This window comes from Danio rerio, chromosome 15 (assembly GCF_052040795.2).
Source record: "Danio rerio strain M-AB ecotype USA chromosome 15, GRCz13ab, whole genome shotgun sequence".
NCBI lineage: Eukaryota > Metazoa > Chordata > Actinopteri > Cypriniformes > Danionidae > Danio > Danio rerio.
Genome location: NC_141035.1, coordinates 1,066,832 through 1,086,318, shown reverse-complemented (window position 1 = coordinate 1,086,318; position 19,487 = coordinate 1,066,832). Strand labels below are relative to the sequence as shown.

The following is a 19,487-nucleotide window of genomic DNA, read 5'->3' as shown; positions in this document are numbered from 1 at the left end:
ACTTACTCCATTTAAGTTAAAGTAATGAGGTATTTAATTAACTCTCAAAACTCTTTTTAAATGAGTAGAATTAGCTTTCAGTCAGTTTTTGAGTTATCTACACTAATTTCATTTGATAAAGTTGACTGTTGGGTTTTACAGTGTACAGATTTAATGTGCCAAAGCTCTCCACCATGATTATTCCCATCAACAAACTCCGCTTTTTCAGATTCGTCAGTAAATGCATTGGCTCTTCAGCAACACTGCTTGTCGTATTTGTTTTTCCAGTCGAGGAGATCCCTTAATTTTCCCCCAGAGGAGGTTGTAGTCAGATTTAGCTTACTGCTGGGGACGATTCTGTCCCTTAACGTTGGCTAAGTATGCAGACAAACACATATTGAGTTCTGCACACACTCAAACACACACGTTTACCACATCGTTGCTGCATAATGTACTTTTTCTAGTGAGAGGAAACAGGAAGCAACTGTCAGCGATACACAAGCACAAGATAATAGTGAATCTTCTTGCAAACCCAGACGTGCAATGGTGCAGAAACAGCATCAGGCTCATGGAGGAATCATAACTGAGAATTTTGCAGCACACGGTTAAAGAAAATCAGCAGTGGAAAACTGCTGATGTGTAATTCCACAGGTACACACAGAGGAGCATCGCAGGCTCATTCTGAAAACATAGTCCCGTGGACGTTTCTGCAGACTGCGAAATATGTCCCAGGAGGTACGTATTTTTGTAGTTTTTGTGTTCGCTGCACTTTTTCATGTCTCAAATTTCTCTCGCAGGTGCCGTTCACGCCCGCTGTTCTCACGTAAACCCACCAGAGGCCGCTGTCAACCAACTGTCTGTCTGACTGACTGGCTGGCCAACCAATCCAATCGACTGACCCACCCCTTTTCTTCCCTAAACCCAACCAGTTTTATCAATTGACCCGCCCACCTCGTCTGATTTTTACCACGTTTTCAGATTTTACCACATTCTCACCCTGTTATGAACTCGTTCACTTCATTTTTTGGATTCTGTTTATGTCTTACCTGATTTCTGGAACCGCTCTTCCCCGGACTCAAGCCTAGTCATCGTGGTCAGCTCCTCTCTGCATCTTAAGTCCACCAATGTACACGATGAGCTAATGTGACAATCTGGTTGCAGCGGGAAAGCCCTCCACATGGAGGTACGCGGTCAGCTGGTAAGCGCCAAAAGGAAAGGCGTCACACCGCCCCGTAGTGTTCGCTTAAAAAAAAATCCAATGAAATGCAGCCATACACACCTCCTGCTACATAATTCACGGCCATCAGAAACATCCACAGGACTACGTTTTCAGAATGAGCCTGGGTTGCAGAGGAGTCTAGTGTGGGAGTCTGAGGCGATGCATGTGTCCTTGATCAGCGTCGGCTGAATGTAAGGTATTGCAATTAGCTGTTGATGCGATGTTCACAGCACAACCACAACGATGACGATACAGAGGAATGATATTATTGACACATTCGTATTAAATGACAACTTATTTATATTATGGGGATGTTTTTTTATAAGTTGTTTACATTTTAAGATTTTTTATTTGAAAAAAAAACAAATGTTACACACACACTGTTTGCTATGGAATGCAAAAACTTTAAAGCTGAAAATCTCAAAATCATTCAGAGCACAGACAGAACCTTATAATTTGAAGTGCTCATTTGTTTATTGTAATTTGATGCAAAGGTAATATAAAACATACATAAACATATAAATATACATACTTAATAATCAGTTACCTCTTCCACTCTCTCAGAAATAAAGGTACATGAGCTGTCACTGCGGTGGCACCTTTTCAAAAGGTACAAATTTGTACCTAAACTGTCCATAACAATACCTCAAGGTCACATATTAGTACCCAAAAAGTACAAAAGTGTAAGTATTTAAGGTACTAATACTTTTGAGGTACCAATAATGGACTTTTAAGTACAAATGTGTACCTTTTGAAAAGGCACCACCCCAGTGTCAGTTCGTGCACCTTTGTGTCTGCGAGTGCACTCTTAATATCATGACTGTGGTAAGACCCTTGAATAACTGCTGATCCATTTCTGTGGGTTTGTAGCTGTGTGCTCATTTCCCGTCTCATGATTAGTCAGTATAGTCTCACAGTTGTGCTGTTACGATGTCCACTTCCATTCCCTTTAGCAAATCTCAACTTGACAGCAGAGTAGTGTTGTCACGTTATTGAAATGTCAAACTTCGGTATGATACACTGAAAAACATTGATATTAGAACAAAATAACAACAACAACAACAACAACAACAAAAAGACTAAACCATATAAGCAGTCCTTAAGTCCAAAAGGCAATAAATTACAAAAAAAAAAACATTAGTATTCGTATTAGTAAACTATTAGAATTAGTATTTTCTGATCAAAACAAAAGTGTAAAAATCTTTAAAATAATTTTTTATTTATATTATTATTATTATCCCTACTGGTGAGGAAAAAAAAGTGCAAGAACATTTTTTTAATTAATCCCTTCAGACCTGAATTATAATCCAAGTTTAAGAGAAAGGCTTCCATCAACAAGACTGAATATAAATAATAAAAATGTCAACATTATTTAATTGTTTTTGTTTATTTCAATGAACATCAAGTCAAAACAGAACGTCACAAACATAAATAATATAACTTTTAATTTTTGAGGTTTTTGTTTTATAGCCTGCTTATTATTATATAATCGACAGAAATAATTTGTAAAAATCCTTATTTTATTTAAAGTTTGCCATTCTACAATGGATTTGTAACTTTAATTAGTAAAAGCTGTCGTTTTTTCTATGCAATCTATTAAATATTGTCAAATATATCAATAAATGTGAATAAAAGCATTAAAAATGTTGCTTACTTTAATATTTAGATCAAGTGCTGCCATGCTTGACTTTAGCTTTGAGAATATATATTTTTTTTCAGATTACAACAAACAGAGCCTTACTGCCATTTGATTGGCTGACAAACATCCAATACCACAGACAGCAGACTTAAAAGTAGATTAAATGCTCCAAAAAATGTGATCTCCGTTGTAATGGATGCAGGATCCAAAAGGGTTCAAACTCAAACTCAAATTGATCTCTAATTCTGGGCAGAGTTTGATTCTTACAAACCATTTTAAGGTCATTTACCACAACAAGCACATTAGTTCTTCCAAAATTACCACACTATAGCAGAAGGCTAATACCGAAATCTGACCCCGCTTCCTAAACAGTTTTCGTTTTTCTATTGTGAACAATTAAAGCTCATTGAAAGTTCCACTTCCTTTTTTGCTTTTGTCTTTTGCATGTTTATTTTCACCCATGTTTGAGTTTGCCGCCTCATTATTATTACCAGTGTGTCGTTTAGTTCCACTTTTATCTGTAAATTTAAAATCCTGTTTAGTTTGTTGCTACGTTCTTACATTAGCGCTTATTTATTGTGGACTTTATGAGGAATTGAGAAATGTTGAAGACGTATTTTTATATTACTGGGCCAACTGACAGTTTCATTCATTGCAACTTCCATTAACAGCTTTGGTTGCAATCAAAACAACTCAATATCCTCAACATGTGCAGATCACACATTTACATTGCACAATTCTTTAATTTCCCTTCAGCTTAGTCTCTATTTCAGAGGTCAACACAGTGGAACGAACCACTAGTTATTCCAGCATTTGTTTTATGCATCGGATGCCCTTCCAGTAGGAAACACCCATACACTACAGCCAATTTAGGTCATCGATTCATCTACAGCATGTGTTTGAAACCGGAGCACCCAGAGGAAACTCATGCCAATGTAACGGAGTCTTTAGCCTCCTTGTTAGAGCAACCGACTCCCATGCGGAAGGTCGCCGGTTCGATACCAGCTCGGAGCAAGTTGGGTGGCGTAGGACCGGCGGGGTTACATTGGTGCCGTGACCCGGATGGGAGTGAGGTTTAGGGGGGTGAGTGTAACGGAGGCCAGCTAGTGATGTGCTGTGCAGGTAAACCTCCCTCCTCTGACCTCTAAAGGTGCTCTAGCGACAGACACTAGAGGCCATGGTCTTTAGCCTCCTTGGTAGAGTGCCCGACTCCCATGCGGAAGGTTGCCGGTTTGATACCAGCTCGGAGCGAGTTGGATGGGGTAGGACCGGCGGGGTTACACCAACACGGGGAGAACATGCAAACTCCACTCTGTGATGCCAGCTGACCCAACCGGGACTTGAACCAGCAATCTTGTTGCTGTGTGGCGACAGTACTAACCACCATGCAACCCCGTGAAATACTTCAGCAAATATAAGAAACCACATCTATTGGAAACAAAGTGTCTACGACCTCCTTGACAGCACTTTACACAGGTGTAAATGGGAATTGCTGATGAAGCGTGCTCGAGTATCCAGAATATAAACCTTGTTGTCTGAATCAAGAATAGTTTGAAGGTGAAAATAAAAATGACGAAAGCACAACGTTCTCTTACTAGTTCTGATTCTAACAGGAACCCGCTGTGTTCGGTTTAAACCAAAGCTCTTTTCACTTTTGTGTCATCCTAAACATAAAGTGTAAACAGGTTTGGTTCACCCACAATCCACATCCGTCATCATGATATTTAAAATGATGAGTCGCCAGGTTGGTCACACAGACTGTGTATGCGCCCCTTTGAGAGTGCCACGCAACATACACAGATATCATTTCAGTAGCGTCTCAATACTGCACTGCTCTGCACAGAAGGATGAGCTGACCATCATGAGGTTAAATGCTGAAGCAAAGGTTTGCACAAGACCACGAGATGTGTTTAGGTGTATGAATGTATAAAAAGCCGCTGACCTTCATTTTAAATCCATCTGCTTGCGTTTGCTTGCTTATTATTATTATCTCTGTGGCGAAGTCTAAATTATTCGCCCTCCTCCCTAATTTCTGTTAAACGGAGAGCAGATTTCTCCAGCACATTTCTAATCATGATAGTTTAATAACTCATCTCTAATAACTGATTTATTTTCTCTTTGTCATGATGACAGCACATAATATTAGACTAGATATTCTTCAAGACACTAGTGTTCAGCTTAAAGTGACATGTAAAGGCTTCACTAGGGTAATTAGGGTAAAGTTAGGGTAATTAGGCAAGTCATTGTATAACAGTGGTTTGTTCTGGAGACAATCCAACACTAATATTGCTGAAGGGGGCGAATAATATTGAGCTTAAAATGGCTTTAAAACTAATTAAATCTACATTAAATAAACAATTCCTGAATCTGCTTAACATTATTTGGGAAATATTTAGAAATTCACAGCAGGGTGAATAACTCTGACTTCAGCTGTAAGGATGCTGAATACTGTTACCCAAGAGGCCTGAGCCTCAGTGTCTAAGGGTCTGATTTGTTTGTCATTTCAGATTATTGTATCACAGACACTAAAACTACAGAGGCCAACATTCTGAACACTTATCATTCATTCATTCATTTTCTTGTCGGCTTAGTCCCTTTATTAATCCGGGGTCGCCACAGTGGAATGAACCGCCAACTTATCCAGCAAGTTTTAACGCAGCGGATGCCCTTCCAGCCCATCTCTGGGAAACATCCACACACACACTAAGGACAATTTCGCCTACCCAATTCACCTGTACCGCATGTCTTTGGACTGTGGGGAAAACCGGAGCACCCGGAGGAAACCCATGCGAAGAGAGAACATGCAAACTCTACACAGAAACGCCAACTGAGCCGAGGCTCGAACCAGCGACCTTCTTGCTGTGAGGCGACAGCACTACCTACTGCGCCACTGCTTCAACCCTGGACACTTCTAACTTTCGTAATTGAATACTGTTAAAATAAAACCCTGTGTCTGGTTCAGAATGAGATTGTAGAAGCGACTTGTTGAATCTGCAGTGTTTAGTGCTGCTGGAGTCTGAGTGTCCACTAGAGGGAAGTCAAAATCTACAACATGATCATCTGGATATTGTGGATCTGGGCTGGTTTAAGACGACATATTTTTGCAGCGTTTTGACTATTGTTATTAATAATTGAATAAGTATGAGAAGTGTGAGTACAATGAAAAAAGGAGAAACTGCTGTGTGTTTCATCCAAGGTACACTTTTATATTGGATTAGGTGAAAATGTTCACTTGTTTTTCTTCAGCGTGGTCCATTATTTATCAGAGGCTGCCGCAGCAAACCCCACACAGAAATGCCACCTGGTTTAACCAGTGCCACTGAGCCACCGTGCCGCCCTGGTTTTTACTAGGTCACACTAATAGGTGTGTGTGTATATATATATATATATATATATATAGTTGTCAGAATTATTAGCCCCCTATTGAATTGCTTTTGTTTTTTCAATATTTCCCAATTGATGTTTAACAGAGCAAGAAAATTCTCACAGTATGTCTGATAATATTTTTTCTTCTAGAGAAAGTCTTATTTGTCTATATCATTGTCTTATATAGTCCCTTTATTAATCCAGGGTCGCCACAGCGAAATGAACCGCAAACTTATCCAGCAAGTTTAATGGAAACAACCCATTACTGGGAAATGTATATATATATATATATATATATATATATATATATATATATATATATATATATATATATATATATATATTCAGTTGAAGTCAGAATTATTAGCCCCCCTGAATTGTTAGACCGCTTATTTATTTTTTCCTCAATTTCTGTTTAATGGAGAGAATTTTTTTTTCAGCACATTTCTAATCATATTAGTTTTAAGAACTCATCTCTAATAACGGATTTATTTTATCTTTACCATGATGACAGTAAATAATATTTTACTAGACATTTTTCAAGACACTTCTATACAGCTTTAAGTGACATTTAAAGGCATAACTGGGTTAATTAGGTGAACTAGGCAGGTTAGGGGAATATGGTTAATTAAATAAGTTATTGTAAAACAGTGGTTTGTTTTGTAGATTATCAAGAAAAAATATAGTTTAAAGGGGGTAATAATTATTTACCATAAAATGGTGTTTAAAAAATTAATAACTACTTTTTTTTCTAGCCGAAATAAAACAAATATGACTTTCACCAGAAGAAAAAAATATTATCAGACATATTGTGAAAATTTCTTGCTCTGTTAAAAATTATTTGGAAAATATTTTAAAAAGAAGAAAATAATTTGAAGGGGGCTAATAATTCTGACTTCAACTGTATATATAATTAAATAAAAATAATAATAATATATAAAATTATTCATAATTATTAATAAAAAATAATAGATCAGAATAAACTGTACATTTAATAATCAACATTTTAAGATAAAACAGAAATTAAAACAATAATAATCAGTATGTTTACAATGATTCAATTATAACATTCTAGATCGTATCAAGAACCCTGAATTATGTGTGCATTACCCTCTATATAGCGAAAATGCCTAAACGGGTAAGAGCGAAACTAATATTCAGCATGAAGTGCATTCTGTTTCAGCCTGACAGATTAAACACTGTCCAGACACGCATGCAGCTTCACTTTCTGTTGTCTGCCTTGTGAACATTACAAACACACTCACTGTGAATAAAAAAGAGAAACCAACAATTATTACCACAAAGAGATTCAGGTTTAGCTGAGTTTTTCCTAATAGACTTTCATTTAGTTGAGTAGCCAGCAATGTTTGCATTATATAAACTGTATTAGACAGCTTTTGTAGAAATACAAAGATGAACAATAAAACCACTTTAAATAATGCATTTAGCATATTCAAAGCAGCATACAGACGAGTAATTTACCTTCAGCACAGCAGTAATATTCACAATTCTTTTCTTTTTTTTGTCACGCAGTCTCTATTTTTTTATTTATTGCAATTTTAGAACACAGAACATACAAGGGCAATAACAACATTATATTAACATCCAATCAAGTACAATATAAGAAGAAGAAAAATAAAAATTATGAAAATATAATAATAATATAAAAAATTATTCAAAAAACAAAATTTAAGGCTTTAAAATAATTAACAGTTCTTTTTGCTTTGGTATTTTTTGTTTCTTTTATCGTGCATAGTAATGACTTACTTCTATTTTAAAGTGAGTAAAATTAGTTTTTTTCACATTTACATTTATGAATAAAAATGTTTCCATATATAATAAGCAAATTAACAATATGCCAAATTTTTGAAGTATTCTCATAAAGAAATAAAACATCTTTTTCTTTGAATTCCAGTGCAATATTCGCACTCTGCTTAACAAAAAAAGGAAAGATCACACCAAAACAATTGTGTATGAATACAATCATAAAGTAAATGAACAAAACTCTCCTCTTTATCGTTACAGAAAGTACATTTTTAATCATTGCAATCACCTGTTTTACAGGGTAAATACGATGAAAATTTTTAAATGACACCTCTCTAATTTTATTCGTTATACAAAAACGTCTGGAAATCTTAAAAGTCTTGTTCCAATTAACATCTTGGAATTGTGATTTCCAATACCCAATAGCTAAAGGAGCATTGACAATCCGGCAAATCATTCTAAGATAATTATTATTACATTTTTTTTTCTTTTATATTTATTCCTTCTAATTTAAGACTAAAATCTAAATTTGTTTCATGAACTATATCATTTACTAATAATTTCTTAAGCTCAGAGGGAATACCGTTAATTACCATCATATACTCCCTAACAGGTAAATATTCACAATTCACAGAGTTTAAAACATTAACAAAGGATGTTCTGTGTGTGTGTGTGTGTGTGTGTGTGTGTGTGTGTGTGTGTGTGTGTTTATCAATAAATGTGTGTGTTCTCTTCAGGTGTTTTCTGAAAGTTGTGTTGGTGTCAGACCACACACAGACACCGCACACAAACACCGGCTCTTCAACATTTTCTCACGGCAATTCGTAGCTTTTTGACCTCCTTTTAAAAACTGTACTTTTTTTGTGTGTGAAATTGTATGAATTATCCACTAAAATGACCTAAAATAGTTTCCTTAATGGGTTAAAATGTTTATTAGCAGAAGTGTGTTTATCAGATGAGTTAGTTTCACATTGCACAGGAAAGTTTGGGGAATTCTGAGTTCTGTGTTCACATTTCATTACAACAAGCAGGTAATGGAGAGTTCATCACATTAGTGTAATGAAAAGTGTCATCACACACCTTCATTTCATAGATTTATTCAGTGATTATCATTGTACAGTTTGATTAATACATCAGTGTGTGTGTGTGTGTGTGTGTGTGCAGGCATGTAGGTATGTTTAAACATGATAGTACAACTTCAATGAGTAATATGTAAAGGATAAAGCACATCCAGGAGGTTGTGATTGGAGAATAAAGCCCGACAGGTTTATCATAAGCCTGACCCGAAACGCAGCACTGTTGTGTAAGACTGAAGGGTTTATTCTGCGAAAATAACCATCCTTGATGTTACTTCCTGATTGTTACATGATTACCTGAAACAAAACATAAACATTTGACACAAAACATTGCTCTGAAAAATAATAGTTTATTAATTCTTTAATTAAACACAAAGCTGACCGAGATGAAAGTGGCTGAATGGAGTATACACTAACCTGCGCATTATTGAGTCACCAGATGGCGCCAAACTGCTAAAATTATACCGGTAGTGTGTTTATATATATATATATATATATATATATATATATATATATATATATATATATATATATATATATATATATATATATATATATAAACACACTATATATATATATATATATATATATATATATATATATATATGTATATATATATATATATATATATATATAAACACACTACCGGTCAAAAGTTTGGGGTCTTTTTTTTCATGTTTTTTTAAGAAAATGATTCTGTTCATCAAGGCGCCATTTATTAAATATAATATATATATATTTTTTTTAATTGTTAAATATTTATTACAATGCTAAATAACAGTTTTTTATTGTGTGTAGTTTCAAATAGAATTATTACTCCAGTCATTATTGCTTTTATTACTATCACATTAATAATAATAATAATAATAATAATAATAATAATAGTAATAATAACAACAATAATAATAATAATAATATTAATAGTAATAATAATAATAATAATATAAATAGTAATAATAATAATATTAATAATATTAATAATAATAGTATTATTAATAATAATAGTATTAATAATAATAATAATATTAATAATAATAGTAATAATAGTACTACTAATAATAATATTAATAGTAATAATAATAGTACTAATAATAATAATAGTAGTAATAATGATACAAATAACAATAATAATAGTAAAAATAATTATTATTATTTTAAACATAATTATTTAAAAACATTTAATAATCCTTCTGACCCCAAACTGTTGACCGGTAGTGTATATAAATATATATAATGTCTTGCACCAGCTTATGAGTTACTGTATATCTTAAAGTTTGCAAGTCAGTCTTGTTTTTAACAAGATGTATTCAAGTGCACTTCTGTTCAGTGCAGTAATCTGGTATTCATTGTATTAATTCATTAGATCTTTAACAGAAGCATGGCATTTTATGTTTAGCAATCCATGAGCAGTAATTTAGAGAAGCGACTCTGTTCCTGTTGTAAAGGCACAACCATGACACAAGATGCTGAAGAACAGATGTTGACTTCTGACATGCAGAAGTCAGACATGCTATATATAGCGTCTTGCTATGCTCGTTGTTTTGTGAAGTAGTATAGTAGTTTTACCATTTTTATTTACAAGTAAATGCCAGCTCTATATGTGATGTTACTATAATCAAGACTACCTGTGGCCAGTAATATTAAAGCTTTTGCACTTTAGCATTAATGAGTTTAATCACAGTCTGTATAGTATCAGTGTCAGTCTTGATACTATAGATTTGTCAGCAACAAAGAATAATCACTTATTTTCATAAATAATATCCCCTGACTTTATAAATGATAAGGGATCAATGGTATTAGCTAGGGATGTCCAGATCCGATCACTAGATTTCAGACTCGATCGGAATCATACGTTACCTACCGAACAGGACTCGAACACATATATATATATATATATATATATATATAGGAACTATTTTTAACACATAGTATAGATAGAGAAATATAGTATATATTTTAACAAATCTATAAGGGGTGGCACAGAGGTAGACCTCTTTCTTCACACCGAAACAGCATCGAGTGCGGCTTGACATCACTTTGTCGCTGAGATGCGATTGGTTAAATGCCGGCAAAGTAGAACACAGATTCAGCTTCAAGTGGTAAGTGTGAGTATGTCTGCAGCCTGGAGGTATTATAAAGTTGATGACAAGAACATTGCCATGGCAAACTGTGAGATTTGTACACTTGGGATTGCCTGTCGGGTATATCGCTGCATTTAACATCTGATTTCTTAGAAAACGAATGATCGTCACTGCTTGATTGATGTACAATATAAAGTGGGTCTCAGACTAATCATGAAGCGCTGCATTAAATTACTTTGTTCAGTTTCATGTCTTAAAAAGATGGAAATATATTTTACCACAGTATCTTTATTGGAGTTTCTGTGCCTGTCTGCTGCTCCAGAAGGCACTTCCATTTTGGGTTTGTTTTAATCCAGGCTCATTCTGAAAACGTAGTCCCGTGGACGTTTCTGGAGACCGCGAAATACGTCCGGCGGACTTCAGATGCAGAGAGGAGGAGTTGACCACGGCGACGGGGTTCGAGTCCGGGGAAGAGCGGTTCCAGAAATCAGGTAAGACAAAAACAGAATCCAAAAAATAAAGTGAACGAGTTCATAACAGGGTGAGAACGTGGTGAAATCCGAAAACGTGGTAAAGAAATCAGACGAGGGCTTTTCTTTTTCTAGACGCTTTTCTAAGTTGTTGCTCGGGTTTAGGAAAGTGAGCGGGCGGGCGGGACAATCAGTAAAACTGGTTGGGTTTAGGGAAGGAGGAAGGTGGGTCAGCCGATTGGCCGGTTGCGCAGTCAATCATTCGGTCAGTCAGACAGCGGCCTCTGGTGGGTTCACCCAATAACAGCGCAGGCGCAAACGGCACTCGCAAGACATTCGAGATACGACAAAGCGCACACAGCGGTGTCTTGCGTATTCGCGAAAACAAAAACTGCAGAAATACGTACCTCTCCGGACGTATTTTGCGGTCTCCAGAAACATCCGCTGGACTACGTTTTCAGAATGAGCCTGGGTTGGTGTGTTTTCATCTTGTTTTAGGGTGCTTTCACACCTAGACTTTTGTTTTGGAACCTGGCCCGTTTCTCCAGTTAGCGCGGTTCGTTTGGCATATGTGAATCCAGCAATCACACTCTGATCCACACCAAAACAATTGGTCTGAGATCGCCTGAAGGAGGTGGACTCGGCTCAAATGAACGAACTCTGAAGCGGATTGATTGTAGTGAGAAAGCTATATGATCCAGTGAACTAACGAACCAGCCTATGTTACAGTGTATTATGGATATGTAATCGGCATATATGGCTATGTGAATAAGACAACCCGGGCTCATTGTGGAAACGTAGCCCCGCGGACGTTTCTGCGGACCACGATTTACGTCCCGGGAGGTACGTATTCGAGCGGTTTTTGTTTTCGCGAATCCGCGAAAGGCCGCTGTGCGCGCTTTTTCGCGTCTCCGGCGCCTCTCGGGAGCGCGCGCCATTTGTGCCTGCACCGTTCTCGCGCGAAAAGCCGCCGACTCGGCCGCCCTCCTCCTCCTCCTCCCCTAAACCCGAGCAACGGTTCGCAAAAGCCGTCCAGAAAAAAAAAAAAAGCAAAAGCCCTCGTCTTTGATTTCGACCAAGTTTTCGGATCCCGCCGCATTCTCGCCCTTATTTTTCGGATTCCATTTTTCGTCTTACCTGATTTCCGGAACCGCTGTTCCCTGGACTTGATCCCGGTCGTCGTCCACCATGGCCGGCTCCTCCTCCTCCTCCAGGGCCTCCGCTCCGCCGACGCAACGCTGTGAGCTAAGCGGACAAACTGGTTGCATCGGGAAAGCCCTCCACTCGGAGGCAAGCCGTCGGCCGGCGAGCGCAAAGAGGAGGGGCGGAGCGGCACCACACCGCCCCGCAGCGTTCGCTTGAAAAAACTAAACGCTGCCTTGCGTACCTCCAGCCACGTAAATCGCGGTCTCCAGAAACATCCGCGGGGCTACGTTTCCAGAATGAGCTTGGGTTGGAATAAGATTTATGAGTAGGGCGAATGTCATTCCTATCAGTAAATGTGAGTTTCATGTTTCAAGTGAAAGCATGCTGAAATATTACAGAGAGCTGTTTATCCGTTATGAAAACTGACTGGTTCTTCGTTTATCAATGGGGTAAGAAAAATATTCCTGGAAGTCAAAAGGAAAAGCGAGATCCTTTTTCTTACTCCATTAGCAGATTATTTTGCTTGTTTAAAGGAAAAACTGACTTAATTTTAGCACATTATTTCTAAAAACAAGACAACATGTTTTGCTTGTCTAGAAAATGCTTCTTGATATAAGAATTTTTAGATATTTGGACTGGAAAAAAAGACAAAAAAAATCAAAGTAAGGAAAGCTTTTTTTGCAGCATAACATCGACATTTTTCTATTTTAATTCAACAGGACCTTTAAGAACACATCAACCTCTGACCGGAAGTGTATCTGTGGTTGAAAAACACTTGCCCATTGTATAATTGCATGTTTACAGAACAAGCCCCAGTGTTTTTCCCATGTGTGTGTCCGTGTTTTGTCCATCATGTCAGTGCGTTTCCCTGTTGATCGCCGGCCGAATCTGTCCCGAGCTCCCTCAGGATCCTGCAGCGTCCCGGAGCCAATCGCATCACATTAAACAGCGACGACCTGAAGGACTTGCAGAGGAAGAAGTAGATGAGCGGATCCAGCACAGAATTGAGAGAGGACAGCCACAGCGTGCTCTCCTTCAGCTTGAAGAAAAACAGCTTCTGCGGGCAGCTGAACAGGAGGGCGCGCGTCTGGCTGATGGTGTAGGGCACTCGCGCGAAGTGGAACGGCACAAAGCAAATGAAAAACACGGCCAACACCAGGAACACATTAACCTGGATGTGTTTCTTCTTGCTTTGCGTCCCACGCGGAGACCTCGTGCGGGCGTACGACTTGTAGAGCTCTCTGGAAATAAGCGTGTAGCATATGATCACGATTATAAGGTTTCCCCAAAAGATGACCTGGCATATATGATTGACCACCTCATGCCACCGCAGTCCGAGCTCAGTTTTGAGATCGCTGCATTTGAAGCGCTCTCCAATATTCGGACGACTGGTTAGGATTACATTTGGGAGCGAAAGAGCCAGGAGAGACGTCCAGATGACTCCCGAAAGCAGTTTTCTGTGCAGTAGACGTTTGGGGTTGGTGCCTACGAACGGCCACATGGTTTTTCTGCAGCGATCGATGCTGATCAAACCGAAGAACAGGATGCTGATGTACATGGTGAGGTAGAAGAGCACGGAGGACACGCGGCACACAAAAATGCGGATGCCCACGGACGCTACATTGGCATCGGATAATATTTTAAAGGGGAATGTGAGGGTCATGATGATGTCGGCCACCACGATGTTCTTCAGGTAGATGATGAAGTGGGATTTGCTGGGGATCCGGAGGAAAACCCAAGCCGCCAGAGCGTTCAGAGATAATCCCAGGATGAGGAGGATGGAGTAGAGGACGGGGAAGACGATGGTTTTCAGAGCGCCGTCTCGAGAACAGGATGAACTGTTGGAGACGCTGCTGTTGGAGAAGCTGAGCTGCGTTGTTTGCTCCATTGATGAGTCCTGCTGGGTGAAGTAATGAAGTCCTGAATGAAAGAATGCATAATGAAATGATGAGTCCTGAGACTGTTTTAGTCAGGTGTGTGAACAGAACCCAGACGCAAATCAGCAATACAAAATAAAGTTTATTAATTAGGAACAAAAAACTGGACACAGAGCCCAGATAACAGCCAAAAGGGCTGAAAAAAACAACAAGCCCATGGTAGGGTAAATAGTCATTTTAAGTAAAACAAAATAAAACCAAAGTGGACAGAAAAACAGACAAGCATCTAACTACATGTAGCATGAGAAACGAATCAGCCCAGACAACAGCAAACTGGGAGAATAAATAGAGGGGCAAACAAAGTCTCAAACGAGGAGCTCAGGTGAAACAAATTAACAAAATGATAATGAGTTAACAAGACAGGCGGGGTCTAATTAATAGACAAATGAGCACATGTGGAAAAGACCAAACACAAGCCATGTGCTGAACACAAAACAAATTACAGACATAAGTACACAGCTCAAGATGACTTGACGCTGTGCGCTTACAACACAGAAAAAAATACATTGTTCAAGCTAACTCAAACCAATGCACTCACAAAGAGAAAACAAACAAGAGTGTAAGAAAGTAAGAATGAAAGTAAGAATGAAATAAACATAAGACAGAACCATGACAGTTTTGAGGGAGTTAAACAATAACAATGCTCCTAACGCATTTCTTGATTTACATTTTTATACGTCAAGGTATGATTGAATTGCCTCTTGTTACAGCTAGAAAATAGTTTAACAACAAGCAGGAAATGTTCATGGGTCAATGGCATCACTGGATTGAAATGGTCTATAATAACGTGCACTGCAAAAAAAATGTGCTTTTTACTTAGGGTTTTGGCTTGTTTCTAGTCCAGATATGTAAACAGCCTTAACCTCTTAAAGCCCAAGGTGTTTTTACATGCATTTTTTATTTCTCTTGGCTATTTGGGTTTATTGGAACCTAATTAGAATAAAAATCTAAGTATTATCTTTTGATATGATGTACTTTTAGAGAAAAATGATGTCCATATATGTGGACTCGTGATCCCAATTTACATAAAACACTTTTTCCTGAATGTTTTTAATGCATATTTAACATTAGACATTTTTTTAAAACTTTTTTTTTGACTATTAGAGAGTAAAAATAACCTTTTTTCCCCATTTTGGACAGTTAAAAATAGGATTCGGGACATTTTGAGCGATGTAAACAGTAACAATGGTCCTAACTTATTTCCTGATTTACATTTTTATTTCCATAGCTTCCGAGAATCCAAAAATGTCCACATATTGATAAATAATGTTATGATAGCTGTTTTAACGTCAAGGTATGATTGAATTGCCTCTTGTTACAGCTAGAAAATAGTTTAACAACAAGCAGGAAATGTTCATGGGTCAATGGCATCACCGCATTGAAATGGTCTATAATAATGTACACTGCAAAAAAATGTGCTTTTTACTTAGGGTTTTGGCTTGTTTCTAGTCCAGATATGTAAAAAGCCTTAACCTCTTGAAGCCCAAGGTGTTTTTACATGCATTTTTTATTTCTCTTTGCTATTTGGGCTTATTGGAACGTAATTAGAATAAAAATCTAAGTATCATCTTTTATGATGATCTTTTATGATGTACTTTTAGAAAAAAATGATGTCCATATATGTGGGACTTGTGGTCCGAATTTACATAAAACACTTTTTCCTGAATGTTTTTAATGCATATTTAACATATATATTATTAAATATCTTTTGACTATCAGAGAGTAAACATTTTTTGTCCATTTTTGGACAGTTATAAACGAGGGTTTGGGACATTTCATATGCTGCAAAACATCTGCAGGATGACACCGTATGTCTGTAACAAAATATAAAACATTCAAAGTATTTTAAATAGACACTTATATTATAATATTTTTGCTGCTTCTTCAAACTACTTATTTAAAATAAGCTGAATCAACACAATTCCTAAGGGTTTTTGTGGGATAACTTCATTGTTTTATGTTCAATCAACTTAAATTTGGAAAAACAATAAAGTTAACCTAATCGATTTGTGTTTAGACAGCATGAAGGAATTGTGTGGAACCCAACTTTTTTTTTTTTTTTACAGTGTAAGCCCTAGAAGATTAAATCAAGTGTTTATAAAAATATTATTTAGAATATATATTATTTTAAATATAAATAAAAATTTTATTAAAAAAAACATACAACTGAAGTCACAATTATTCACAATCACCGTCCTTTTTCCCATTATTTTACAAATGATGTTGAACAGATTCAGAAATTGTTCACAGTATTTCCTCTAATATTTGTTCTTCTGGAGAAAGTCTTAATTGTTTTATTTCGCTAGAATAAAAGCACTTTTAAAAGTCATTTTAAGGTCAATATTATTCGCCCCTTCAGCAATATTAGTGTTGGATTGTCTCCAGAACAAACCACTGTTATACAATGACTTGCCTAATTACCCTAACTTTACCCTGATTACCCTAGTGAAGCCTTTAAATTAAGTTATTAAATTATTATGTGTGAACAAAATACAAATATACAAGGGGGCTAATCATTTAGGAGGGCGAATAATTCTGACTTCAACTGTAGGTGAGTGTTTGGGTTATATCAGCTTTTAGGACAAACATGAATTTGAGGTATTTACCTTGTACACTTCAGCTTCAAGTACAGTAATACACCAGAAAATGGTTTTCTCACTCTGGTATGTTGTCTAGTTTCTAGTGCAAATATTTTTAAAAATTCCTAAATCAAAAAGCATTTACAAGACAAGAAATTTTTCGTCCTGGTTTGAGAAATAAGTCAAAATGAAGTGAGTTTTTCCACTAAAACAAGCATTTGTAAGTCGCTTTGGTCATTTGTAAGTTGCTTTGGATAAAAGCGTCTGCTAAATGACTAAATGTAAATGTAAATGTAAATGTAAATAATCTGCCAATGGCTTAAGCTAAGTAAATTTGTGTGAAAAGGAAAAACTAGATTATTTAGCTTACAACATTTTGGTTTTGTTTCTTTTGTTCCAAATATCTAGAATGTCTTAATTCAAGAAGCGTTTTCCATTCATACGTTTTCTTTTCGGCTTAGTCCCTTTAGTAATCAGGGGTTGCCACAGCGGAATGAACCGCCAACTTATCCAGCATATGTTTTGCACAGCGGATGCCCTTCCAACTGCAACCTATCACCGGGAAACATCCATACACACTCATTCACTATGGACAATTTAACTAACCCAATTCCCCTATACCACATGTCTTTGTACTGTTGGGGAAACCGGAGCACCCGGAGGAAACCCACACCAAGACAGGGAGAACATGCAAACTCCACACAGAAATGCCAACAGACCCAGCCGAGGCTTGAACCAGCAACCTTCTTGCAGAGAGGCAATCAAACTGCGCCACCATGATGCCCATGAACATTTTTTTGCACTGTAAATTAATTAGATTAACTTGGCTAGTTAGTTTAATTATGCAAGCATCAATCAAGAAACATCATTTATTAATGAGGCTTAAAATTTAGTTTTTATTTGTGAAATTATTTTATTCATTTTGTTAACCACGCCTGCCAGAATGTAATGAATTCAAACATTCAAAACTTTCATTATTTGACACATCAATCAATTACTATCAGATGATAATAAATTATTAATACTCAGAATTAAACAGTCTACAAACAGTGACGTTCCACATGTCTTCTTCAAGACTGAGGTGTCGTGTAATGTGTTGTATAAAACTGAACACTCACCAGCCTCAGAAAGACCCCCAGAGCCAGTGCGCTGAGCTGTTTTGGAAATGCTTCATGGTTTAGTTTACATTTCTTTTCATAGAGCTTTCTGAAAGGAAACGAATCTTACTTTCTACCTTCTGCTTTTTTTGGTTCCTGCCATGCAGACACAAGGAGAAGTTTAACACTGTCTAAAAGCTGCGGGTGACGTCAGCTGTGTTTGTGCTGACCAAGACAAACACACACCAGCCTACAGATGACCCTTAAACCACTGCAGAAAACACGTCTCGACTCCTATTTAAAATGGATTTTATTTTTATATGCATCTAATATTTTTCACAATCCATGTTGGTTAATGGTTAGTGGATTTAATCAGATGAAAGATATGAAGATGGTGTATTCACAATAATTAATTCATAAATATTCACCCTTCACCTGATTTCTCCTACACATTTCTAAACATGATATTTTAATAACTCATTTCTAGTAACTGATTTATTTTCTCTTTGTCATGATGACAGCACATAATACTAGACTAGATATTCTTCAAGACACTAGTGTTCAGCTTAAAGTGACATGTAAAGGCTTCACTAGGGTAATTAGGGTAAAGTTAGGGTAATTAGGCAAGTCATTGTATAACAGTGGTTTGTTCTGGAGACAATCCAACACTAATATTGCTGAAGGGGGCGAATAATATTGACCATAATATGGCTTTAAAACTATTAAGAACTGATTTTATTCTAGCCAAAATAAAACAAAAAAGACTTTCTCCAGAAGAACAAATATTAAAGGAAATACTGTGAACAATTCCTGATTCTGTCAACATCATTTGGGGAATATTTGAAGAAGAAGAAAATTCACAGGAGGGCAAATTCTGACTGCATACTTTAAACCTAAACTTATAAAATACTCGAGCTCTTTGACCCAGAGGTTTCGCTGCACGCTTCCAGACGGAGATGAAAAGAGAAGTCAAGCCGAGCTCTGAGAAAGCTGGCCAGCGAACAGGGAACATTAATCAACAGCAAATGAAGCCCGGTTCCCATTCTCCCATCATTAGAGAAGGCTAAACAGACAGTTAAACACTCATTTCCAACAGATTTAACAAGATCTGTAGGAGATTATGGGATATATCAG

General features: G+C 36.9%; 1 protein-coding gene across 2 annotated transcripts; it reads right to left on the bottom strand.

The window, feature by feature from the left end:
* Positions 1-13,398: 13,398 nt before the first annotated feature.
* p2ry12 (purinergic receptor P2Y12) lies at positions 13,399-18,426 on the bottom strand. Of its 2 annotated transcripts, NM_001442104.1 has the most exons (2): positions 18,375-18,426; positions 13,399-14,660 (listed from the first exon to the last, which is right to left on the bottom strand). In NM_001442104.1, exon 2 carries the CDS (start codon positions 14,626-14,628, stop codon positions 13,591-13,593), a length of 1,038 nt encoding a protein of 345 aa, NP_001429033.1. In that variant the 5' UTR covers positions 14,629-14,660; positions 18,375-18,426; the 3' UTR covers positions 13,399-13,590. The 2 variants fall into 2 exon arrangements, with proteins under 2 accessions (NP_001429033.1, NP_001295486.2); NM_001308557.2 differs by lacking the exon at positions 18,375-18,426 and having other exon boundaries at positions 13,399-14,936.
* Between the last annotated feature and the right edge of the window lie 1,061 nt (positions 18,427-19,487).

Excerpts from the sequence above, each read along its gene's own strand:
- p2ry12 (NM_001442104.1), bottom strand. The coding sequence starts at position 14,628 with ATGGAGCAAACAACGCAGCTCAGCTTCTCCAACAGCAGCGTCTCCAAC.